This window comes from Phoca vitulina, unplaced genomic scaffold, assembly GCF_004348235.1.
Source record: "Phoca vitulina isolate PV1807 unplaced genomic scaffold, GSC_HSeal_1.0 scaffold46, whole genome shotgun sequence".
Taxonomy (NCBI): domain Eukaryota; kingdom Metazoa; phylum Chordata; class Mammalia; order Carnivora; family Phocidae; genus Phoca; species Phoca vitulina.
Genome location: NW_022589749.1, coordinates 6786143 through 6813680, shown reverse-complemented (window position 1 = coordinate 6813680; position 27538 = coordinate 6786143). Strand labels below are relative to the sequence as shown.

The 27538-nt window shown below is 41.5% G+C and overlaps 1 protein-coding gene across 2 annotated transcripts in view; it reads left to right on the top strand.

Annotated features, from left to right (window-relative positions):
- Window positions 1-27538, top strand: part of PTPN11 (protein tyrosine phosphatase non-receptor type 11) — an 81501-nt gene that overhangs the window by 14358 nt on the left and 39605 nt on the right. For both annotated transcript variants that reach the window (XM_032431262.1, XM_032431261.1), the window contains exons 2-6: window positions 7936-8058; window positions 14864-15058; window positions 17291-17483; window positions 21846-21962; window positions 22629-22742. In XM_032431262.1, coding sequence (XP_032287153.1) covers window positions 7936-8058; window positions 14864-15058; window positions 17291-17483; window positions 21846-21962; window positions 22629-22742 — 742 coding nt within the window. The remainder of the gene's footprint in view (window positions 1-7935; window positions 8059-14863; window positions 15059-17290; window positions 17484-21845; window positions 21963-22628; window positions 22743-27538) is intronic.

Below are 27538 nucleotides of genomic sequence, written 5' to 3'. Positions count from 1 at the left end.
AAAAAAAAAAAAAAAAAAGAAAAGAAAAGAAAAAAAAGAAAAAAAAAACAGTGAAAAGTGCAAAAAGCTAAGATGAATATTTGCCACACGTATAATAAAGGATCATTTTCTGGGTATATCAAGAGCTCCTATAAATCACTAAGAAGAAAAAAAAATGGAGGAGAAAGTGAACAATGACAAACCGACAACTCACAGGAAAGGAAGAAAAAGGGGCTTTGAAAACATAAAAAAGTATTTAGTGTCACACAGAAATGCAAACTAGAATGGTCCTTTTTTCCGTGAATCAGATTGACAAAGATGAAAAAATTTGGTAGTATATGCAGTATTGGCAAAAGTGAGAGAAAACGGGCTTTCACATTCAATTTCTGGGAGGCGAAACTGGTACCTTCTTTTGAGTGCAGCTGGGGAGATTTGTCAAAGTGAAAGGCAAACTCTTGCCAAAGCAATTTTCTGAAAATCTAATTTATGGATGTACTTGAAAAAGTGTATAATGATGATTATAAACGATGTCTTCTGCTGTATTTTTTTTTTTTTGGATTTGCAAATACAGTTTATTTTGCAGAAATTCAACATTATAAACAGCAGGCACCTCCCACCCCACCCCACCCCACCCCACCCGCCTGCCCCCACCCCCCTCCCTGTCCCGCTGAGTGCATACCGTGCTATGCAGAGTGAGCAGTGATGCAGCCCTACTGCTTTGGAGGGAGATTCAGGAGTGATGGAACCTGCCTGCATCATGTCCTGTCCCTCCCCGCCCCCCCCCCCCCCGCCCTGGCCCGCTGCACAGGCCACCAGAGTCTGTCTGGGCCCAGCCCACATTGGACCAGTTAAATGGATCCAGCCCAGTTCTCTAATTCCTTCATATCATCCTCTTCCTCTTCCTTCTTCTTGGTGGGTTTTGATGGTAAGGTTATAGAGGGAACATTTGGTAGAGGGACTGTTTTGGGTCCCCTGATTTCCAGCAAATTCTTGTCTGGTTCCTCCCGTTCTAGTTCTTCTAATTCTAACATGAGCTCATCCTCATCAAACTCTTCTCCAAATCCTACAGGTTGTGAAATAGCTGTTGAAATCTCCTCTGCTAGTTCTTGCTGGTCAGCAATGTCCTGCATTAACTCATCAGCTTTATCGATGTCCATGTTGTCGTGGGCAGCCTTCATGGCCTTAGCAGCAGAGCCCGCGTTTTTTTTTTTTTTTAAGATTTTTATTTATTTATTTAACAGAGATAGAGAGCATAAGTAGGCAGAGTGGCAGACAGAGGGAGAGGGAGAAGCAGGCTCTCCAGTGAGCAGGGAGCCCGATGCGGGGCTCGATCCCAGGACCCTGGGATCATGACCTGAGCCAAAGGCAGCCACTTAACCGACTGAGCCACCCAGGCGCCCCAGAGCCCGCGTTCTTGAGCACCTCAGTGTTGGTATTGGCGTTCTCCAGGGCCTCCCGCTGAAACTCCATGGTGGATAGTGTGCCATCGATCTACGCCAGCTGCTTTTCTTTCTTTCTTTTTTTTTTTTTTTAAGATTTATTTATTTATCTGAGAGAGCTAGAATGAGAGAGAGAGAGAGTACATGAGAGGGGAGAGGGTTAGAGGGAGAAGCAGGCTCCTCGCTGAGCAGGGAGCCCGATGCGGGACTCGATCCAGGGACTCCAGGATCATGACCTGAACTGAAGGCAGTCGCTTAACCAACTGAGCCACCCAGGCGCCCCACGCCAGCTGCTTTTCATACCTCTTCCTTTGCTTCGGGGCCTGGAGGGCTGCGGGCTTGTTTCTGTGCCGGGCTTCTTGGCGTGGCGGTCAGCTCCTGCCCGATCTTCATCTCCAGGAATTCCTGCTTCTTGCTTAGCATCTCCTCCATGTCTGGCAGCCGCTGGAGGGCATCCTGAGGGGTCAGGCCGCCCTTGCTGGCCTTACCCACTCCTGCTCCGAACAGTTTGATGAACACTGACGTGGTTTCCGCTCGCCAAACTGGCCTGTGCCGTCTGCTCCCCTTGTCTTTTTTTTTTTTTCCCCAAAGATTTATGTATTTTAGAGAGAGAGCATGCACTGGGGGAGAGGCAAAGGGAGAGAGAGAATCTCAAGCAGACTCCCCACTGAGCGCAGAGTCCAATGTGGGGCTCAATCTTACAACCCTGAGATTGTGACCTGAGCTGAAACCAAGAGTTGGATGCTTAACCGACTGAGCCAACTGCACTCCTCTGCTGCATTATCTGTAATAACAAAACCTAGGCATAATATAAATGTCCTGGAATGGGGATTAAGTTCCTGGGGGTATATTCATACGGTCCTGGGGGAATATTGTGTAGCCATTAAGAAGAATGTACTGCTATAGAAGGATCTTCAAGTTGTAGGAAGTGAAAAAAATTGGGGTATAGATCAGGAGGATTCCGTGTGTGTGTGTGTGTGTGTGTGTGTGTGTGTGTGTGTGTGTAGAGGTAATAGTGTGTTTGCACACGTGCATTTGTTACTCTGGCCATTTTCTAGGTGAGTTAACAGCGAAGTGAAATCACTAGCCCATGAGCACACAGAGCTGGGATGTGAACAAGGGCAGTCTAGCTGCAGCCCATGTAATTTTTCTCAAGGCCAATCAGAATGATGTTTAGATTCCCCCTAAAACACTAGTGAGATGGTATAGGAAAAATTAAAAATAAAATGAATTTCAGTTAACAGTTAAACAGCAGGAATGTTGATAGACTATGTCTGCACTCTTGCCTTTTCTGATTATTTGTCAGAACAACCTTACGTTTAGTATTATGATTGTCAATAATAATATCTAACGTTTAGTGCTAACTGTGCACCAACACTTGGACAACTAACTTAACATTTCAAATTAACACATACCAAATCTATCCCTTGATGTTCCTCTCCTCACCCTTTCCATATTTCCAACCTTCTAGTTGACTAGACTCCAAACCTAGGAGTGTTCTTACTCTGTTCTTTCCCATTCCATGTATAATCCTTTATGAAATCCTGTTGGCTACTCTAAAGATATTTCTAGTTGGACTATTTATCCCTCCTCCCACCGCTGGCACCTTGGTCCTTGGTACCATCATTTCTTGTCTGGATTATTTATCACGGTGGCTTTCTTAACTGACTTGTGTGTTATCCCTGCTCAGTAGTTTGAAAGGTGATTTAAAAATATAAGTCAGATCATGTCGCTCCTCTGCCTAAACCTTCCAGTCCTTTCCCATTTCGCAAAAAATAAAGGTTGAGGTTTTTACAGTGTCTCTGAGGCCCTACATCTTCTGGCTTTTCATTACCTCACTGGCCTCCTCTACCTGTCTGTCCCTTGCCCTGCCCCAACCACACTGGCCTCTTGCATAATGTCATATATGGTCCACCCCTTGCCTGGTATGCTCCTCTCCTGCATATGGGCATGTTGCTGCCTTGCTTCTTCCAGGTCTTGTCAGATGTTACCTTATCACTGAAGCCCTCCCCATATATCCTGTATAAGTAGCATCCCTCTTGCTGCTTTATTCCTCTTTTTTTAATGTTTTTTTTTTTTTTTAAGATTTTATTTATTTATTTGAGAGACAGTGTGAGAGAGAGAGCATGAGCAGGGGAGAGGGCAGAGGGAGAGAGAGGAGAAGCAGACTCCCCACCAAGTAGGGAACCTGATGTGGGGCTTGATCCCAGGACCCTGAGATCATGACCTGAGCTGAAACCAAGAGTCAAGAGTCGGGTGCTCAACCGACTGAGCCACCAGGGTGCCCCACAGCTTTATTCCTTTTGTAGCAGTTATCACCATCTGATGTTTTATTTATTTACTTTTATTTCCTTGTTTATTTATTTATTTATATATTTTTAAAAGATTTTATTTATTTGAGAGAGAGAGAGAGAGCGTGCAAGCAAGAGAGGCAGAGAAAGAGCGCGAGCGCATGCACACAAGCAGGGGCAGAGGGAGAGGGAGAAGCAGGCTCCCCGCCAAGCAAGGAGCCAGACGTGGGGCTTGATCCCAGGACCCCGAGATCATGAGCCGAGCCGAAGGCAGACGCTTAACTGACTGAGCCACTCACGTGCCCCTCCTTGTTGTTTTTTTTTTTTAATCTCCTTCATTGCAAAGAAACCCTCAGGGATGTTATTCTGTTAGCTGGCGTGTCATCCTTAGTGCCTGTGATAAATACTCAGTGTTTGTGGAATGAGTGAATTTAGTAAGCCCTCTTTTTTTTTTTTTTAATTTTTTATTGTTATGTTAATCCCCATACATTACATCATTAGTTTTAGATATAGTGTTCCATGATTCATTGTTTGTGCATAACACCCAGTGCTCCATGCGGAACGTGCCCTCCTCAATACCCATCACCAGGCTAACCCATCCTCCCAACCCCCTCCCCTCTAGAACCCTCAGTTTGTTTTTCAGAGTCCATTGTCTCTCATGGTTCTTCTCCCCCTCCGATTTCCCCCCCTTCATTCTTCCCCTCCTGCTACATTCTTCTTCTTCTTTTTTTCTTTCTTAACATATGTTGCATTATTTGTTTCAGAGGTACAGATCTGAGATTCAACAGTCTTGCACAATTCACAGCGCTTACCAGAACACATACCCTCCCCAGTGTCCATCACCCAGTCACCCCATCCCTCCCACCCCACCCCCCACTCCAGCAACCCTCAGTTTGTTTCCTGAGATTAAGAATTCCTCATATCAGTGAGGTCATATGATACATGTCTTTCTCTGTTCGACTTATTTCGCTCAGCATAATACCCTCCAGTTCCATCCACGTCGTTGCAAATGGCAAGATCTTATTCCTTTTGATGGCTGCATAATATTCCATTGTATATATATACCACATCTTCTTTATCCATTCATCTGTTGATGGACATCTTAGTAAGCCCTCTTTTTTATTATTCCATTTTATTCTTTATTATTTTCATTTTTTATTTATTTAATTTTTTGCCTACCCCCTATTTTTTTTTTAAACAGCTTTAATGAGATATAATTCACATACCATACATATTTAAAGGACACAGCTCAGTGGTTTTTAGTATATTTACGTAGTGCACTATAATCTTAGGACATTTTCATCACCTCAAAAAGAAACCCTGTAGCTATTAGCTATCCGCCTTCTCAAAGCAAGCACTAATCTACTTTCTGTCTCTGTGGATTTGGTTACTCTGGACATTTCACATTAATGGAATCATACAACATGTGGCCTCTTGTGTTTGATTTCTTTCCTTTAGCATAATATTTTTGAGGTTCATCCAAATCATAGCATTTTTAAAATTAATTAATTAATTAATTTGAGAGAGAGAGAGAGAGAGAACATGAGTGGGGGGAGGGGCAGAAGGGGAGGGAGAGGGAGCGAGAGAATTTCTTAAGCAGACACTGTGCTGAGCATGGAGCCCAACATGGGGCTCGATCCCACAACCCCAAGATCATGACCCAATCCAAAACCAAGAGTCCATCGCTCAACCGACCGAGCCATCCAGGAACCCCCAGTACTTTGTTACTTTTAAGGGCTGACTGACAGTATACTGTATGGATTCTCAGTTTATTCTTAAAAGGAACATAAGAATTATCATGGCAAAAAAAAACCTGGTCAGTCATTGCCTTTTTGAGGATGATGAATCTGAGGTGGGAATAACTTTCCCAGGTCGCTGAGCTAGTAAGTGGTAGAGCTCAGATGTGCACTTGGGTCTGTGTGATCGGAGCCCTAGCCACAAGGCTGCAGAGCTTTCCATGTCCTTAATGCATGATTTATGACAGCTTTTCACCCTTGCGTTCTCTCTTCTTCACTGTTGTAGCACACTTTAATTGGGCTAATAGTTGTTGAGAAGTATCTTGGAAGTTCATTTGATTATCAGGACCAGGACTCTACATTTAATAATTGATGTATGTTCCCTGGAGTATTGAATTAGCCTCTAAAGGTCCCGGATAATTTGACTTCAGAAATTACTCTTTTTACCACAGATCTTGGTGACTTTTGGAATCCATGAAGGAAATCTTGTTGGGAGCTAGAGAGGAATCCTCTGAAGTGGATGGCATTCATGGTGGACTTCGTTATTTGTGTGTTTTTTAAAACTTTTAATTTTGAAATAATTTCAAATTTACACAGATGTAAGAATAATACAGACAACTTCTGTTTACTTTTAACCCAGATTCAGCAGCTAACGTACGACATTTGCCTTCCCTCATATTTATACATACTGTATGTATAACTTCATCCTGAACCATTTGAGTTAAGTTCCAGACATGATATCTTGTTACTCTAAAATACTTCAGTGTATATTTCCTAAAAACAGAGACACAGACGTAATTATAGTACACATATCAAAATCAGGAAATTTAGATTATAATGGTATTATCATCAAATTCCTACCTCCCCCCTGGTCAATGATATGGTCCAGAAAGAACCATGCAGTGTGTTACTTGTGTCCTGTTTCTGGCCTGTAACCTGGAAAGTTCTTGGGATGTCCCCTCCCCCTTCACAGTTTTTGACATTTTTGAAAAGTATGTGCTAACAGTTAGTTTGTAGAATGTCATGCACTTGGGGTTTGTCCCATGTTCCTCATAATTAGATTAGGTAATGCATTTTTGGCAGGAGTATCACAGAAATGGCACGTGTTCTCAGTGCGTGATGTCAGGAGGCACATGATGCCATAACTGATGATGTTAACTTTTATCAGTTGGTTAAGATAGTATCTGTCAAGTTCTCCACTGTGAGGTTCATGAGGATTTTTTGTTAATTAACGAGTAATTAGTAAGTATTTTGTGGGGAGGTACTTTGAGTGGCTGTAAATACCCTGTCCTTCCTGAAATGGTCACCCACCAGTTTTAGTGTCCTCTGATGATTCTTTTTTTTTTTTTTTAAAGATTTTATTTATTTGACAGAGACACAGCGAGAGAGGGAACACAAGCAGGGGGAGTGGGAGAGGGAGAAGCAGGCTTCCCGCGGAGCAGGGAGCCCGACGCGGGGCTCGATCCCAGGACCCTGGGACCCCGACCTGAGCCGAAGGCAGACACTTAATGACTGAGCCACCCAGGCGCCCCTCCTCTGATGATTCTTGCCTGAACTATTAATGTGATGGTCACCAAATGGTGATTTTTCTAATTCTGTTCTTCCTCCTATAGTGATTATATATCATTCTTTGTGATTCTACTGCAAAGAGCTTTCCCTTTGTCCCCATGTATTTTTTTTTTAAGATTTTATTTGTTAATTTGATAGAGCATGAACAGGGGGAGCGGCAGAGGGGGAGGGAGAAGCAGGCTCTCCGCTGAGCAGGGTACCGTGGCATATAGTAAGGTATTCCAAACTCATCTTACTTTTAGTGCTCCAGACCTGGAATCAGCTTTTTCGTCAAGGAACCCAGGTCCTTTTGTTGGAGAATGGTATTTAGAAACCATGATAACGGTGCTGGTTATGCTGATGGCTACTGGGGTGTTACTGCTTCCAGGCCCTTTTAGAAGAGAGAGCTAGGAAGATGCGTATGTATATGCATGCACAAATGCACACAGACATACATCTGTATTTCTATAGCCATCTCTGTATGTATGTTAAAAATTAGAGTTTACATTACCTCCAATTCTAATCTGGTTTATTCTGGTTTTCTTCAGATCTGGTTGTATCCCCTCTCCAATACTGAGAAACCTGGCTCTCATTATCCTTACTATGTTTATATATTCACTAGTTTCTTTCTCTCCTTGTTTAATTCTACTCCATGTGTTCAATCTCCTGACCATATGGACTATCCTCCTGGGCTTTGGGCTCAGCCTCGTACCCATTCCCCCGGCCCCACCGACTGTGCTGGCAGGATCGAAGGCTCCTACCAAGGGGAAGTCAAGGAGAGGGCAGTGACCAAGGAGAAGAGGGGGAAGAGGAAGGGAAGGTCCTATTTTGTATTTTTGTTAGCTACTCTACTCATAGGCATTTTAGCTGTGATGGTGTGGAAAGTAGTACTGATGGAGAATTTTGGTTTTCATCGCTCTCTCCATTTTTCTCTCACTCAAGATGGTTTCACCCAAACATCACTGGCGTGGAGGCAGAAAACCTGCTGTTGACAAGAGGAGTTGACGGCAGTTTTTTGGCGAGGCCCAGTAAAAGCAACCCTGGAGACTTCACCCTTTCCGTCAGGTAAGTCGGAAGAAAAAGAGAACCCTGCAAGGGTTTTTCAGGTGGGAAATATTGAACCCTCACCCCCCCCCCCCCCCCCCCCCCACCTCCCGGGCCCCACCCCCCCCCCCCCCCCCCCCCCCCCCCCGCCCCAGGATAGCTTGCTACCCTCATTGAGAGTTTGAAGGCCTGGCCCATGGGTCAGATGTGACTCAAGCCTGCTTGCGGGGGCTCAGGCGTGGCCTCCTGAGAGTGGGCATGTGAGAATGCGGCAGAAGGGGCGTCATGATGGGCATTTCTTCTCCCCTGAGAGACCCCTGAGGGTGAGGTGGACAGAGTGTTGCAGGTCCTTAAGCCACGCACTGCCTGATCCTGGTTCCACTCATCCTGAACCTGGTTGCCTGCATTTTTCCTTTTGATTTCTTAATGGGAGGAATGCTTTTTAAGAGTCTGTTCAGATCACTCTTCTTTTTCAAGAAATTAACATCACTGAGGAAGTTGTGGTCCCGTTTGTCCCCCTGCCCAGTCCCATTCCCCTCCCTCTTTCCCCAGAGGAAACCACTCTCCAGAGGTTGGCATATATCCTTCCTGAATGTGTTTTTATACTTGTACTGTCTGGGTACTATTGTGAACAATATAAAGTTGGTTTGTGTGTTTTTAGAATTCACATGCATGGTCTTATATCTATTATTCTGCAACTTCCTTTTTAAAGTTTTTGAATTCTCTGCTGGTACATATAGATCTAATTATTCCTTTTAATGGCCAACATAATTTACTTACTTCCTTATTTAAAAACAGTAATAATAAAAGCAAATTCATAAAGCAGTAAAGTTATAGCTCCTGGAATAATCTAGAGTAAAGGGAATAAGTACATAAGAGAAGGTCAGTTTCTAGAAAAATTCTGTCACACTTGCTCAAAGAGACATGTAACAGGATGTTGGTCATACTGTTCAAAAAAATTTAAAACAAGCTAAAAGCAACTCTGTGTCCCACAATAGAGGGTTGGATAAACTGTGGTAGGTTTATTTAGGATCCCTTTGGGACTTGGGAAATCTCTTTTTGTCTTAGATTAGTTATTTGAGGAGCCCCTGTCCTTAGCTTTTAGTTGTGGTTTTTGGTTTTGTTTTGTTTTTAGATTTTATTTATTTATTTGAGAGAGAGAGAGTGCATGCGTGAGAGAGCGTGAGCAGGGGGAGGGGTAGTGGGAGAGGGAGAAGCAGACTCCCCACTGAGCAGGGAGCCCGACGCGGGGCTCGATCCCAGGACCCTGGGAACATGACCTGAGCCGAAGGCAGACGCTTAACGACTGAGCCACCCAGGCGCCCCCTCAACTTTTTATTTTGAAAAATTTCTGACCTGTAGAAAAGTTGAAAGATGAATATAGTGAACACCCATGTTCTCTTCACCTGCCAGTTTTGTCATGTTTGCCCTTTCTGAGTATGTTTGTGTATATACTTTTTTTCCCCCTGAACTTTTTGAAAATAAATTGCAGATAATCAGGATATTTATTTTTACCTTTATTTTATTTAAACATTTTTTTTAGAGATTTTATTTTTAAGTAATCTCTACACCCAACGTGGAGCTCGAACTCATAACCCCGAGATCCAGAGTCGTATGCTCTACTGACTAAGCCAGCCAGGCGCCCCTATTTTTACCTTTAAATACTTCAGTGTGTATGTCGGATAAACAGGGGCATTCTCCTGTATAACTACAATACCATTATTATAGGTAAATTTTAACCTTGCTTTAATAATATTGTCGAATATATAATATATCATCTGTATTCAGGTTTCCCTTATTATTTTAGAAATGGCTTTTGAAGCAGTTGAGTCTCCCCCCGCACCCCTGCCCCTTCCCCCAGACTAGATTCAGGAGGATCTCATCAAAGATCATTCATTGCATTTAATTTTTATGTTTCTAGTCTCTCTCTCTCCTGACCTTTTCTTTTTATCCCTGTCTTTTGGGCAGTCAGGCCAGTCATTTCTTAGGTTGTCCTCCAATCTCAGTTCGCTGATTGTTTCCTCATTTTTACATTCAGTTGAAACATTTTTGGCAAGCATACTCCAGAGGTGATGCTGGATCCACCCCGTTATTTCACTGGAGGAAGCGCAGAGTGTCTATTTGCCCCATCTTTTGGTGGTATTCAGTTTAATCGCTTGATTCAGGTGTTTGCCAGATTTTTTCATTACAAAGGCACCTTTTTCTTTTTGTAATTAATAAGTGGTCTGATGGGTGATAGTTTGTATCTTCTTCCCCAGTATTTTCTCATTTCATGTTTTTAGCATATGTTGATGAAGTTGGTCTGAATAAATCATTATATTGGCACCTGAAAAATTATTTTTCTAATTCTGTTCTTTTTTTTTTTAAGATTTTATTTATTTATTTGAAAGAGAGAGCACAAGCAGGGGAGGGGGTCAGGTCAGGTGGGGAGAGACAGAGGGAGAAGCAGACTCCCTGCTGAGCAGGGAGCCAATGTGGGGCTGGATCCTAGGACCCCGAGATTACAAGATCATGACCTGAGCCGAAGACAGATACCTAACCAACTGAGCCACCCTGGCGCCCCAGCCTTATTATTATTTTTGATGTTCAAGTTGCCCCACATTTGGCCTGTGTGGTTCCTGTATCCTTTTGACATTTCTCCAGTGATCTTTGATTACATCCTTGCCTTCTGGTTCTGTGAGATGTTTCAGGCCATTTATATATATATATATATATATATATATATATATATATATATATATACATTTTTTTTTTTTCCCCAAGCCTGGAATCGTTCTTTTCTCTCAAGAGCCTTGATTCTTTCAGTGGGGAATGGTGTTCAGAAGCCAAGATTTAGAAGCTAGGTGTGTTTATTGCTTCTCAGTCCTCACAGTAGACAGAGCTGGGAAATAAATATTTATATATTTCAAACCAAGTGTTCTTTTTTTTTTTTTATTTTTTTTTTATTTTTTTAAAGATTTTATTTATTTATTTGACAGAGAGAGACACAGCGAGAGAGGGAATACAAGCAGGGGGAATGGGAGAGGGAGAAGCAGGCTTCCCGCGGAGCAGGGAGCCCGATGTGGGGCTCGATCCCAGGACCCTGGGATCATGACCTGAGCCGAAGGCAGACGCTTAACGACTGAGCCACCCAGGCGCCCCAAGTGTTCTTTTTTTTTTTTAAAGATTATTGATTGATTGATTGATTGAGAAGCAGGCTTCCCGCAGGGCAGAGAGCCCGATGCGGGGCTTGATCCCAGGACACTGGGGTCATGACCTGAGCCGAAGGCAGATGCTTAACGACTGAGCCACCCAGGCGCCCCTCGAACCATGTGTTCTTACTGATAGTTCAAGTTCGGTGCAACTTTCTTACCTTTTCCCTTTCCGTATTTGTATTTACCTTCTCCTGTGTGGAGAACCCTGCTTCCAGCAGCAGCAATATATGACCTCACTTGGCCAGTTCTATAATACAAAAATAGTTCCAGAATTACTATACCATTGTCATTTCTAACTACGAACCTGTTAAGTGAAGTTCATGATTTTTTCAGTCTTTTTTGTTCTTAGAATATATCCCGCTAAAGGCAAACAGTCAGTACTGCTCAAAAGGCACTGGAATTAGTTTTCTGTGTAGTTGTGAGCTAATTACAAAGAGAGATTCATTTCTTTCTATTTGTTTCAGTGTTTTTCAGGTATTCATCCTTTTATGATCTTTGTTGATTTAATTGTATTTTTTGAATATGTGAAACATTTACAAGATTTAAAAATCAAACGGTATAAAAAGGTATTTTCTGAGAAATCCCATTCTTATATCCATGCCTTGCACCATTTCCATCCATCACTGTAGGTAATCATTTCCCTTAATTTCTAGTTTATCCTTTGGTTTCTTTTTACACTTATGAAGTAGAATACTATCTTTCTTTATAGTTTACTTTTTTCACTTACAGAAATCTTTTAATGATCTTTCTCATCTTCGTAGTCAACTGAATAGCATATAAATTTATACAATTTCCCTACAGATCGGAATTTAGTTTTTTCTAGTATTTAACAGTGATAGATAAGGCTACAGTAAATGTGATCACATTTTGCATATGTGCTCTGCTTTTGAAAAGCTGTCTTCAGGGTGAATTCCTGGGAGTGAGGTGATTGGGGCAGAGAGGAAATGCACAGATAGCATTGTTTTTTCAAATTCTTCTCCATAGTGATTGTGCCATTTTGCACTCCCACCAGTCATATACGAGGAGCCCGTTTTTCCACAGCTTCACCATTTGAGTGTGGTCAATCTTTTCCTTTTCATCAGCTTGATAGGTGAGAAATGGTATCTCTGAATTTTAATTTTTATTTCTATCAAGATTGAAGTGGAACATCCTTTAATGTGTTTAAAGGCCATTTGTATATCTTTTTTGTGAACTTAGAACCACTGCTTTTGACAACTGTCCAACACTGCCAAGTTTCACTTTTTCTGTTTCTTCATATGTGACATAGCCGCTGTTAGAAATGTGCACGGGCCTCTGTGTGTGCGTGTGTGCGTGTGTATATGATGTGTTTATTGTTCTGGTTCTGTGCAGACAATCTAACCTTTTTATTATGTGCCCATGCTTAAAATTCGATCATTATGTTACCTTATATTCAGCTCGTCAAGGAACATCCCCCTCCCTCTTTTCCCCCCATCTCCTCCTGCTCTCCCTTTTTAATTTTGAGGAAAAAAATACAGAAAAATACATAAAATTATGTACAATCACCCATGTTGTATTTACTGCCAGTGATTTTTTTCCTTCAAAATAGAATATAAAATAAAACAGGGGCGCCTGGGTGGCTCAGTCGTTAAGCGTCTGCCTTCGGCTCAGGTCATGATCCCAGGGTCCTGGGATCGAGCCCCGCATCGGGCTCTCCGCTCGGCCGGGAGCCTGCTTCTCCCTCTCCCACTCCCCCTGGTTGTGTTTCCTCTCTAGCTGTCTCTCTCTCTCTCTGTCAAATAAATAAAATAAAATCTTTAAAAAAGAAAAAAAAATAAAATAAAATAAAACAAAATTTCCCTTTACTCAACACCCTTGATCCTGTTCTTCCTTTTGTCCCATTGACAGCTACTCTCATGAGTTTGTTGTGCTTCTAATTCATTAAGTAATACAATAAGTAACATTACATGGAAAAATATCTTTACAATAATAAAATATAACACATATGTGTATGTATGTCTGTATCTTGAATAATACATAGTATTACTTGTGTGTGTGCTTAAATTTTCATAAATGGTCCATGCTGAGCATATCATTCTACATTGTGCTTCTTTCATGCACTGTTGTTTTTGAGATCCATCTGTGTGGCTGTATATTAATGTAGTTCATACCTGAAATATCTTTCTTTGTGTTATGGCATTAAGTAAAGGCTAGAAATGGGAAACTCAAGTGTTAGAGTCAGATGTAGTTGACCGGAGGTGAGGGTGACCTGAAGGACCCTTTTTACCCACTGGAAAATGTCACCAAAAATTACAAGCAGGTATTGTCAGAAACATTGTGGGACAGTTTTTCTTACTTTCTTTAGTTCCCATATTCTTTTTTTCTTGGTAGAAATGTGTTTATATTTTCCAGAGGCTTCATCAGTAATGCTACAGGGTCAGACTAAAAGCTCATATAGGTTAATGGTTATCATTTTGGAAGTGCCTGGCCACTTGTGGGGGTCTTACCCCCCCCAAGGTTATAATGAGTATCCTTGTGATATATTCATTTGTTCAGAAAACTGAATGGAAATCACAGGCTGCCTGGGCTAACTAAAATACCAAGTTTTAGAAACTTTTGTTGAATGTTATGTTAGTGGGATAGCATTTTAGCCATCTTCTGCTGGAAACTGTCAGTTGTCTGTGTTTTTAAAATGATTATTTAAGGTACGATTATATACAGTATCTTACGTGTACAGTGACATGAATTTTGGCAAATGTATTTTATTTATGTAACCAACACCGCAGTCAAAATATTTTCATCACCCTAGAAGATTCTTTTGTACCCCTTTCTAATCTCCCTCCTTCTAAGTAGCTACCACTATTCTCATTTCTAACCCTATAGACTAGTTTTGCTTATTCTACAACTTCACTGATAAATGAAGTCATACAGTATATATTCATTTGTGTCTGTCTTCTTTCTCTCTCTCTTTTTTTGAAGATTTTATTTTTAAGTAATCTCTACACCCAGTGTGGGCCTCGAACTCACAACCCAAAACCAAGGGTCACACGCTCTCCCGACTGAGCCAGCCAGGCACCCCTGGCCTCTTTCTCTTTAACATAATGTTTTTGCGATTCATCCATGTAGTTGTATGTTATCAGTGTTTTGTTTTTGTTTTTTTTTTAATTGCTGTGTAGTGTTCTAGGGTATGAGTATGTAACTATTTATTTATCCATTTTGGTGGTAAATGTTTGAGTTTCCAGTATTTTTCTATTCCAAATAAAACTGCAATGAATATTATACAAGTCCTAGGTTAGCTATACAGTTTCATTGGGGGGGACAAAATACTTATGGGTGGATTTACTGGATTAGAAGATAGAGTGATGTTTAACTTTAGTGTATGTGTCTCTATTAATTACTGATGAGAAGAATTATTGTCACTTAATATATGCAATTTGATAGGTCAAACTTCCAAAGTAGAAGTTGTAGAAGGGAAAGGAGCCAAGAAACAAAGCCCTTTGTGTTGAAATGGTTGACTGTGGTTTTCACTCACTGCGTTTGTTACAGGAGAAGTGTAAACTGGCTTCTTGGCTGTATTTCAAGGTTTAGGTGAAATTTGATAGTGAATATGACATGCATTTTTACTAGTATAGCTCTTTATTAGTTTTTGTTTTCCCCCTAATGGACTCTTTTAGAAGAAATGGCGCTGTCACCCACATCAAGATTCAGAACACTGGTGATTACTATGACTTGTACGGAGGGGAGAAGTTTGCCACTTTGGCTGAGTTGGTCCAGTATTACATGGAACATCACGGGCAATTAAAAGAGAAGAATGGAGATGTTATTGAGCTTAAATATCCTCTGAACTGTGCAGATCCTACCTCTGAAAGGTCAGTGACTGTGGGGCATCTCTCTCATGCTATACAAATGAATTTGTGGGGCTTTGGCTTTACCTGTTTCCCAAGCTGTAATCTTTGTAACTAAAGTTGTTTTACTGAAACCAGAATCATAGGATCAGATGATTTGCAGAGTGCCCCTTTCTTGTAAAAGCTTCGATCAGTGTTCCTTACACTTAATTTCGCAGGGGTCTCAGGCAATTCCTGTTTATACTTGGTACATGCAGTAATTTTAAGATTATTGAACTTGAGCTGATAATCTCTGAGAGTTAGGAGAGGAAAACAAATACTAATGGAGGCGCCCAATCAGCAGCAGGTCCCGGAGTAGCTTCCCACCAGCTATTCAGCGAGGCCACCAACAGATGTCAGTTTAAGCTCAGAAGCCGAAAAGCAGAGAGTGCGGAGGGTCAGATTTTTCACCAGTTCTGTTATGTTGTATCCACAAATGTGGAGAATGACCTTGCTTAGAGGGAATTAAATTATTTCAGAGATCTTCTTCCCCTTGTGTTGGAACCAAGCTGATGAAATCTGGGACTTGACTTATTTTTATTGATTTTATTGGTTTTCTACATTCCCAGTCTCCTTTCTGACTCAGTACAAATTCCGGGTCTCTTAATTAGGTTTGTATATTTTATGTCTTCAGATAGGTTTCTTCCACTTGCACCTTTATGTCAGTGCTGTCACAGGCTGATCGTTTGTTTCTCCAGTTACCACTGTAGCTTCAAGCAAAAGGCTGCTAGCCAACTCAGTTTATTTCTGAATTTTACTCTGTTCAGGCGAGGGTGGATGAAAAATAACTCAAAGGATATTCCTCTAGCGATGAGCCATTAGCGCTCTCTGCCATGACAGTGCTTGCTTTCTTACCAAGATCCTGAGGGGAAAAGCCACATTAGTAATATAACTGTGTTAAGATTTTTTTAAAGGTTTATTTATTTATATAATTCCCCCCCCCCCCCCATGGGGCTAGAACTCATGACCCCGAGATCAAGGGTCACAGGCTCTTCCGACCAAGCCAGCCAGGTGCCCCATTACAATGTTTTTTATAGTATCTTAGAGTAATGTTGTCTCAGAGTCTTTCCTCTTATGACCTGCATCAGGACTCTGGAGTGCTGGGTAAAAATGCAGATTGCTGGGCTCCTTTCAAACTTAGTGTATCGCTATCTCTGGTTGGGAGGCATGGGAATTCACATTTTTAAAGATTTTTTTTTTTTTTTTTTAATTTATTTATTTGAGAGAGAGAGAATGAGAGAGAGCAAGCACATGAGAGGGGGGAGGGTCAGAGGGAGAAGCAGACTCCCTGCCGAGCAGGGAGCCCGATGCGGGACTCGATCCAGGGACTCCAGGATCATGACCTGAGCCGAAGGCAGTCGCTTAACCAACTGAGCCACCCAGGTGCCCCGGGAATTCACATTTTTAACAAAATCCCTCACCCTTTCTCTAGATGTTATATGCTTTAGAGCTTGAAATGATAACCCAGTATACAGTCCAAAGATGTTGACAGCAAACTTGGAGGCTTTTGAAGTATTGGTGGGAAATATAAGAAATTTGGAATGCTTGAATTAATTTATAGTTTCCTTTTTTATGTAGTATTCACATACCAAAGCAAGGGCAAACATTCAAATGATTTTTTTTGTCTCTACCATGACTTTCTATTTTAATTTCTCTTTTTTTTTTAAGATTTTTTTTTTTATTTACTTGAGAGAGAGAGCATGAGTGGGGATGGGAGGGGTGGGGGAGTGGGGAGGGGCAGAAGAAGACTCCCCACTGAGCAGGGAGCCCAGCATGGGGCTTGATCCCAGAACACCCAGATCATGACCCGAGCTGAAGGCAGATGCTTAACCCACTGAGCCACCCAGGCACCACTATTTTAATTTCTTTAAATGGCTGTGATTAAATAGTTGGTCGTTTTGGTGTAGGGCATGGAGAAAAGACAAAGTGCATTTTTAAAAGATGGGAGATTCAAAAGAAAATAGGAAAGATTGAGGGCATTTGTTTACAAATGACTGTGGGCTCATTTAAAAAGTTTAATGCTTATTCTTAACATCTTTCTCATTTTTCCTGCCTGCTTGGGATGCAAATTATCTCATGTGGGATTGGCCAGTCTCTTGGAGGAATGGGTCTGTTTTTTAATAGTGTTTGGGAGAGCTGGCTATGTATGGTAGTTTTGTGAAAGAATACTGTGAACCCGTGGCAGAACTCAATTGATTTTCATTTAAACAAATTTAGGTGGTTTCATGGACACCTCTCTGGGAAAGAAGCAGAGAAATTACTAACTGAGAAAGGAAAACACGGTAGCTTTCTGGTACGAGAGAGCCAGAGCCACCCTGGAGATTTTGTTCTGTCTGTCCGAACTGGTGACGACAAAGGGGAGAGCAATGATGGCAAGTCTAAAGTGACCCACGTCATGATCCGCTGTCAGGTAAAGTCCCACTTGAACTACCGGTCCGGCAAAATGTCGTCTTTGGGTGATTCTTCTGCTCAGGAAGACAGACATCACTTCCAAAGTCAGATTTTCTTTGCTCAGTCACAGGCTTATATGTTTTTAGAGTATTATTTATTACAATGGTTTCATCATTTCAGAACTTTATTAAATTATTTCTTTCCAGTCTATTGCTGGCAGATTAAGTCATGCCTCAGCACATCACCTTTTGCCCTGGAGCACCTGATCTGTTTTTGCTAGAGTCGGCCTCAGTCTCCCTGTTTCTGAAGTGAAGGCCTCAGCTCCTCCTTAGGATTGTCACAGTCTGGCCTGTGCCTGCATTTTCCTTCATATTAGAGTTCCTGCGTCAAGGCTAGGAGAATTGAACTCACTCTTTCTTACTGTCTTTCTTCCCTCCTTCCTTCCTTTCTTTCTTGAATTTTATTTTTAAGAATCTTTACGCATAACACGGGGCTCAAACTGACAACCCCGAGGTAAAGAGTCACGTGCTCCACCAACTGAACCAGCCAGGCGCCCCTGAACTCACAATTTCTTGTTTTTAATGTGGCGACAGGACTAAGGAGATTGATTCTTGGTCAACTATGTCAAACTTTCCTAAAAAGAAACTGTCTATTCACGTATTTCTTCAGTTTTTAAATTAAATATATATTAAAAGACCCCAGCTTTATTGAGGTACGATTCACAGACCATACAATTCACCTTTTTAAAGTGGACAGTTTTTTGGTATATGCACATATTATGCAACTACCGACACTAATTCCAGAACATTTTCAGCACCCCAAAAAGAAACCCTGTATCCGTTACCAGTCACTCTCCATTATTTCCTCTCCCTCCACCTCTCGGCATCCATCAATCTACTTTTTGTTTTTATGGATTTGCCTGTTTTGGATATTTCATATAGATAGAATCATATAATCTGTGGCTTTTGCATCTGGTTTCTTTTACTTTGCATAATGTCTTCAAGGTTTATCCATATTGTGGTGTGTGTCAACAAACTATTGTCAAATACTCCATTGTATGGCTAGAATACATTTTGTTTCTCCATTAAAAAATTTATGGGCATTTTGGCTATTATGAATAATGCTGCTATGAACATTTGTGTACAGATTTTTGTGATACTCTCTATCTGGTGAGACAACATCCTCATATTTTCTTTTAACTTATAAAGTACAGTTTCCTTTAGTTCTTTGAACATATTTATACTAGCTGATTTCAAGTCTTTATCTGGGCTTTCTCAAGGACAGTTTCTATTGAGTGCTTTTTCCCCCCTTTGTTTGGTCCATACTTTCCCATCACTGTGCATGTTTCCTAATTTTTTTGTTGGAAACTAGACATTTTAAATAATATGATGTGGTGATTCTGGAAATCAGATGTCATCTTTTCCAGGGTTGTTGCTACTTTTTATTGTTGCTGTAGTTATTACATTGCTCTATGTTTGGTGACTTTCCTTTATTCTCTGCCATGTGTAGCCACAAGTCTTTGCTTGGTTAGCTTAGTGGTCAGTTAATGATTGGACAGAGGTTTCCTTAAATGCCATGAACCATTAAGTCTCCCAACCTTTGCCAAGGGGGCTGTGTGTGTGTGTGTGTGTGTGTGTGTGTGTGTGTGTGTGTTGGGGCACGGTTTCAGCACCCTGGCGGATTACAACTTTGCCTTAGCCTTCACTTTCTGTTTGTGCAGAACCTCAAGGTCAGCTAGAGGTGAAGATTAGGTTTTTCTTGGATCGTCCCCTGACTTTACACAGCCCTGCACATACACAAAGCCTTCTAGCTTCTCAAGAATATGTTAGAGTTTTTTTTTTTAACTTTTAATTTAAATACCAGTTAGTTAACATATAGTGTAATATTAGTTTCAGGTGTACAATATTGTGATTCAACTTGTCCGTACAAAAACCAGTGCTCATCACAACAAGTGCACTCCTTAATCCATGTCACCTATTTTCCCCATCCTCCCACCTGCCTCCTCTCTGATAACCATTAGTTTGCTCTCTATAATTAAGAGTCTTTCTTGGTTTGTCTCTCTATGTTAGAGGTTTTCCAAGCCCTCTGTGGACATTGCCTAGATTTTCCTTTTTTTCATTTTGGTCAGTCTCTTATTTGCCTTAACTAGTATTGCCGCCACAGGCTGCTGTGATATTAAACAGTTGCTGCTGATTGTTTTGGGCAGATCCCCTGAAGACAGGTCTGAGTGAGCTCTAAGTCAGGTCAAATAAACATAAGCTCTGAAAACAGGACTTTTCCAGGGAGCTGCTAAATAGGTCAAATACAGGTATATCTCAGAGATATTATGGGTTCAATTCCAGACCACTGCAGTAGAATGAATACTGCAATAAAGCAAGTCAAATTAATTTTTTCGTTTCCCAGTGCATATAAAAGTTATGTTTATGCTGTACTACACTGTAGTTTATTAAGTGTGCAAGCATTATGTCTGAAAAACAATAGATAATATACTTTTTTTTTTTTTGGACAACATACCTTAATTAAAAAATACTTTATTGCTAAAAAGTATGAACCATCATCCGAGCTTTCAGTGAGTCATAATACTGATCACAGTGTGTATATATATATATATATATATGTATTATTATACAAATATAATAATAATAATTAAAAAGTTTGAAATACTGAAAGAATTACCAAAATGTCACAGAGACACGAAGTGAACAAATACTGTTGGGAAATGGCTGCCAATAGACTTGCTCGATGCAGGGTTGCCACAAACCTTTAATTTGTTAAAAATATTTATCTGCAAAGTTCAGTAAAGCAAAGTGCAGTAAAACAAGGTTTGCCCACAGGGATTATTCTCTGGGGATAGGTCACTCGAGAGCTCCGAAATTCATTCTGTCCCCTCTAGGTGTGCTAGGTTGCTGGCTTTCACAGCTACCGTGGTTATGAGGCTGTTGGTTTTCAAGGCTACAGAAGAGCTAGAGAGAGATACTTGGGAATATACGGCAAGTTAAAATGCCACAGTTTGCTCCTTACCAAGATTCAATCATTTTTCTTGAATGAATGTTCCTTGGACTGTTGCAACTTCTTGGTTAATTTCCAGAGTTCTGAAAAATTTGGTGACAATTTTTACTAGTGTTTTTTTTTTTTTAAGAATTTTTTTTGTTTATTTGTCAGAGAGACAGAGAGAGAGTGCGCGCTCATAAGCAGGGGGAGCAGCAGAGGGAGAGGGAGGGGGAGAAGCAGACTCCCCGCTGAGCAGGAGCCTCACATGGGGCTCCATCCCAGGACTCTGGGATCATGACTTGAGCCAAAGGCAGACACTTAACCAAGTGAGCCACCCAGGCATCCCTAAAGCTTGTTTTTTTTCCTCCCAGTTTAAGTGGGAAGTTTTTTTCCCCAATTAAGTTTTTTTTTTTCCCCAAATTAACCGACTGAGCCACACAGGCGTGGGGTCCCTACTAGTGTTTTTGTTGCTTTTATGAAAGAATGGATTTTCAGAGGTGTCCTGACTTTGTCATTCTGAAAGTGCTTCTTTCCCACCCTTCCATCACTGTTTTATTTTATTTTTTTTAAAGATTTTATTTATTTATTTGACAGAGAGACATAGCGAGAGAGGGAACACAAGCAGGGGGAGTGGGAGAGGGAGAAGCAGGCTCCCCGCCGAGCAGGGAGCCCTTTGTGGGGCTCGATCCCAGGACCCTGGGATCATGACATGACCTGAGCCGAAGGCAGATGTTTAACCGACTGAGCCACCCAGGCGCCCCTCTGTTTTATTTTTAAATAAAAGATTGTACCCAAATATCTTCATATATAATTTCTAGGGTATTGTATTTTCTTAATAATAAAAGCATCTTTTCCTGTTGTTTCCCTGAAATAGCTTATTTTGATCTTTTTGTCAGAAGAAATTTCCTGGCCTCTGTTTATAATTTCCCTTTTAAATTTTCATTAGAAGAGGAAAGTAGAGACATGTATGTTGGCCTTCAGTGCTGCCTACCCAGCCTTGGAGTTTGTTGTATTTCAGAGAGAAATTATTATGTACCTTCTCTTCAGCAGCCTGCTCTGTAGTTCCTTAGCCTATATGTGTAAGTAAATAGTAAAGAATACTGTTTTTCATTTCTTTAACTACTTAGTTAACTTACGAAGGGGACAATTTTTTGTTCCCTAGTTGCTGAGAGATACTTACTTAGAGCTTCTCACACCTCACAGTCAGCTCTTTCACATTGGGCCAGCCTTTCAGGTTCATCATCATCCTCGCTTCCTCTCCTTTCTGCTCCTACAGCTCTTTGATCTGAGGGGGAGAGTTAGTCTCTGTACTTCAGTTGGGAAAAACTGTAATTTAACATAAAGGTGATAAGCAGGATTTTGTTTTGTTTTGTTTTGTTTTGTCTTAAAGGAACTGAAATATGATGTTGGTGGAGGAGAACGGTTTGACTCTTTGACAGATCTTGTGGAGCATTACAAGAAGAATCCCATGGTGGAAACATTGGGCACAGTACTACAACTCAAGCAGGTGAGCATATTGGAAAGCTAAAGCTCCATCTCCTTATAAAGTTTTAAAAAATCCTAATATAGAATATTCCAAATACAGAGTAGTAGAATAGTCTCAAGAACCTCCAAACACCCGTTACCCAGCTTCAGTTGTGATCAGCTTACCAAGTCTTATTTCACTGTTACTGTGCTCACTGCCCTTCTCCTGTGGTATTTGGAAACAAATTCCAGATATTACATCATTTCCATGATTATCTCCATGTGTATGTCTAAAAGGCCTCATAGAGTTTTTAAAGCAAGCTTTTACCAAGTTTGCAATCTAGATCTACCTTTGGTTATCTTTGGGCTATTACACTTACTCGCTTTGGAGTTACTGCTATTTCGAAGTTTACCTAGTGGCAGATTATATCATCTCTCTAAATAATGTTGTGGTCTATTTATAAAGAAAAATAGGTTTGAATTTATATTACCAGAGTAAAGTGTGTGTGGAGATTGAAGAAAGATATATTTCCTCACAAAATAGAAAAGAAAGTGAAACTGTATTTGAAAACTTTTATTGTGAATTACCGTGTCCTTTGAATTTCCTGTCCTTGCCTTACGAATTATCAACATGGAACTCTTTTTTTTTGCATTAACACTTTTTTTGTAATACTTTCTTCATTTCACACCAACTGCTGAATTTGATTAGCCCCTCAACACAACACGTATCAATGCTGCTGAAATAGAAAGCCGAGTTCGAGAACTAAGCAAATTAGCTGAGACCACAGATAAAGTCAAACAAGGCTTTTGGGAAGAATTTGAGGTAAGTTATTAAAAAAAATTTTTTTTACACGAGTTATTAAATCCTATTTTTAATGAGAGAGAAGTTGGCCCTGTATTTGGAATTGGATCTGAAAGACTCGAATCTGTGTTCTTTCTTAATTCAGCCATTGATTGACATGGAACAAGTTGCTGAGGGGGCTTCTTTGAAATAGAAGGGCATTGTGTTCTGGGAGAAGGGAGTTGGCAGTTAATATTAAATGGATGAGCCAATAGCTCCATTTGCCTCTTTTGGTTTGGACTGCTGGCAAAAACCCAGAAAAACAAAAGGATCTAATTCCTTTGGAAGATTTCCAGCATTGGCTGGCTTTAGAGAGAATCTATAGCCTTATTGCAGTGAATAAGTAAAAGTGAAATACCTCATGGCGGTTTTAATTTGGGAGTTGACATTTATAACTTTGGGAAGTTAAGTGAATGATTTCTTTCCTGAAACCAACTTGGGTAGGAGAATGTCTCCAGAGGGAATGTGCTGTGTTCCTGTTTCACTCTGGTATGTCACTTACCAATTTGTATTGTAATGTCGTTCTCTTTCTTCTCATCCATTGGACTGAAAACTTCCTCAAAAACAAGAATTGTATCATACTTACCTTCATAGTTACCCCTAGCATGTGGCACGGTGCCTAGTACACAGTAGAAACTCCATAAATATTTGTTGAATGGGTATTTACATTTAGCTAATGTTTGTGTCATTTTATTATTACTATTCTGTTTATGGGAACAATAGATTATTACATACTTTCTATAGGACTTTAGAATTCATAAATATTTGTGGGACGAATGAATGAATGGCCACATGAAGTCCTTAAAACCACAGTAGGTCAGATCAACTTGTTGAGAAAGACGTTATTTCCATTTTATAGAGGAGAAAGCTGAGGTTTGGGGAGGTTAAGTAAATTGTCCAGCCTCTATACCACAAATACTGATTGTACTGCGGCATTGAGGTTGGGTGCAGAATAGAACAGTCATAGTCCTTGCTCCACATTACTGAACAGGAACTTGAGCTCAAGTTTATTCGTTCATACCAGGCATTGGGTTAATCACCAAGGACACGGTGGCGAACAAGGTAGACAGGGTTTCTGTCTTTAAGGAGCTTCTGGTCGAGAGAGGGAAGACAGTGATGAAGGGCATCACCAAGAAAGTGATGATCAACATAATGAGTCAGGATTTTTTTTTTTTTTTTTTTTAAAGATTTTATTTATTTGACAGAGAGAGACACAGCGAGAGAGGGAACACAAGCAGGGGGGAGTGGGAGAGGGAGAAGCAGGCCTCCCGCGGAGCAGAGAGCCTGATGTGGGGCTCGATCCCAGGACCCTGGGATCATGACCTGAGCCGAAGGCAGATACTTAATGACTGAGCTACCCAGGCGCCCCGAGTCAGGATTTTTAAACCTCAAGCTCAGTACTCTTTTCATTCTGTCTCACCAGCGGAGAAAATAAAGGGCAGCATTTCTATTCATTTTAATTACATTCACTTTATTCCATTCATTTCATGTAGTCTTCATAAAGCCTCATGAGGTAGGATGGATAAGTACAGAAATTTTACAAACCTTACATTAAAATTTGGAGAACCTATTTTTTAAAAAAAAATTTTAAAAAGATTTTATTTATTTATTGGAGAGAGAGAGAGAATGAGCAATGGGAAGGAGCAGAGGGAGAGGGAGAAGCAGGCTCCGTGCTGAGCAGGGAACCTGATGCGGGACTGGATCCCACCACCCCGGGATCATGACCTGAGCCTAAGGCAGACGCTTAGCAGACACTTAACCAACTGAGCCACGCAGGCGCCCCACAGTACAGCCATTTGAAGAGTTCTGCTCATTGGCTTCTGACACAGGTGTCCATCTGTGTACCCACTAACCCAGCCCTCGGGCATCACGTTGCTGTCATTCTGGGAGGTTCCTTCCCAGGTGTGCCTTCCCCGTCTCCACCCCTGCCGGGTGACCGCCGATGGCTTTCCTCCACTCAGCGTTAGGTGTTCTCCTTCCTTTCAAATCCTGGTAAAATACAGAAAACAAAATTTCACATCTTAACCATTTCTAAGCGTTCGGTTCAGGGGCATTGAGTACATTTTCGGTGTCCAGCAGCTGTCGCCACCCTCCCCCTCCAGAACATTTCCATCGTCCCACACCGGAATTCCGTCCCCAGCGGCTCCCCGGCCCAGCGGCTCCGTCTCTGCGCGTCGGATCGCTGCAGGATGTCCTGAGAGTGGATCCTACAGGACTTGTCCTTTTGTGACTGGCCTCCTGGCAGATCATAACGCCCTCGGGGGTCACCAGTGTCCTGGCGCGCCCGGGCTCCATTCCCTGAAGGTTAAAGAACAGCGCGTCGTGCGTCCGTGCCTCCGTGACGCACAGCTGGGTGGCGTCCGCGTTCCGGACGCTGTGGGTCATGCTGCTGCGAGCCTGCACGCATGCATTTCTGGTCCAGGCCGCGCTCCTGGGTGTTTCCTGGGGGTGGGGGGTTGTTGCTGGCTCGGGAAGCTCATATACATGGAGCCGCGTGCCCTTCTGTTTGGCCGCCTCTGCTCTACCTGCCGTCCAAGATGTTTGTCCAGGTTGCCGTGGGTGCGCATAGTTTGTTCTGTTGGTTGCTGCCTGATCTTCCTCTGTGGATTCAGCAGAGGGGCGGACTGTTCTTTTGCTGATGGACAGACGCTCAGGGCTGTTACGGGAGTCTGGAGAACCTATTTTTCAAAACTTCTTATTATGCAAAATTTCAAATATATACAAAAGCAGAGAGAAGAGCATAATCATAACAATGTATCTGTCACCAGGTATTAACAATTGTTGATATATGGCCAGTCTTATTTATTTATTTTAAAAAAGATTTTATTAATTTATTTGTCAGAGAGAGCACAAGCAGGGGGAGCGCAGGCAGAGGAAGAAGCAGACTCCCTGCTGAGCAAGGAGCCTGATGCAGGACTTGATCCTAGGACCCCGGGATCATGACCTGAGCCAAAGGCAGATGCTTAACCCACTGAGCCACCCAGGCATCCCTGGCCAGTCTTTTTTAACTACTCCCCACTAATTCTCCCAGCCTTGGCTTATCTTTTTTTTTTTTAAAGATTTTATTTATTCATTTTTAGAGAGAGAGCAAGCAAGAGCGGGGGGGGGAGGGGCAAAGAGAGAGGGAGAGAGAATCTCAAGCAGATTCCTCACTGAGCGTGGAGCCCTGAGATCATGACCTGAGCCAAAACCAGGAGTCGGATGCTCACCCGACTGAGCCACCCAGGTGCCCCCAGCCTTGGCTTATCTTGAAGCAAATTCCAGGTGTTTTTTTAATCTATAACTATTTCGTTTCAAAAGATTTTAACCAGGGGCGCCTGGGTGGCTCAGTCGTTAAACATCTGCCTTCGGCTCAGGTCGTGATCCCAAGGTCCTGGGATCGAGCCCCGCATCAGGCTCCCTGCTTGGTGGGAAGCCTGCTTCTCCCTCTCCCACTCCCCCTGCTTGTGTTCCCTCTCTCACTGTGTCTCTCTCTGCCAAATAAATAAATAAAATCTTAAAAAAAAACACACACACAGAAGATTTTAACCAGAATATGATTCTTACACCTAAAGCTATTAACAATAATTCCTTAACATTAATGGATGTCATTCACTGTCACATTTCCCTGATTGCCATGTGTGCACGAGGGCACATACACACAGTTTGTGTGCATCGAGAAGTGCTTTTTCCTACTTGATTAAGAAAAAATTTTGAATGTATTATATAGAATAGACTTGTATAAAGAACCCCCATACATCATTATCAACTTTGCCAATTATTATTATTTTAGTCATAAATACTTCGGTGTTTATGGAGTTCTTAAATTAATCAAAATACTGTTCCACATCTAGAAAAAATAAAAGTTCGTCAAACATCACTATATTATGCTAGGTGTTTTATAATTTTAAAAAAATTTGTTGGATTATGATTCAGATAAGCTTCACACATCTGTCTCTTTTAAAAGTCTTCTGTCTCTTAATATTCTGGCTCCCTTCCATCCTTTCTTACCCCCCTTCCTTCTTCCCCCTCTCCCTCGTCTTAGTGTGTTCAGGCTGCTATAGGGTAGTTTATAAACAGAAATGTATTTCTCATGGTTCTGGAGGTCTGAGATCAGGGTGCCAGCATGGTCAGGTGAAGGCCCTCTTCTGGGTTGCAGACTTCTTGTATGCTCACATGGCAGAAGGGATGAGGGAGCACTGTGGGGTCTGTCTATCTCTCTCTTTCTTTTTTTAGAGAAAGAGAGTGCATGTACGCATGGGAGCAGGGAACGGGGGCACAGGGGAAGGGGCAGAGGGGGAAGAGAGAAAGAATCCTAAGCTTAATCCTATGACCCTGAGATCATGACCTGAGCTGAAATCAAGAGTTGGACGCTCAACTGACTGAGCCACCCAGGCGCCCCTGTGGGGTCTCTTTTATAAGGATACCCCACCTCTTAATGTCATCACCTTTGGTGGCAAGAATTTCATTCAACATGAATTCTGGGGGGACACAAACATTCAGACCATAGCACCCTCTTTTTTGTTGATGTTGTTGTTGGAGAAAGCAGGTCCTTTGTCCTGAAAGTTCCCTTATGGTCTAGATTTTGCTGAGTTGTGATTACTAAAAATAGTTTAATATTTTTTTCCATTAAAGAGCAACAAAAACAACATCTCTTAGGGTAGATCCTTCAGAGATGGGTAATCTCATTCCTAAGCTTTAAACTCATTTCTAATAGTCTTCTCTGTGTGGTTGTAAACTAACTGGGTATATAATTAGGTTATGGGTTTCATATTAGGTTTGGATTTTAGAAATTTTAT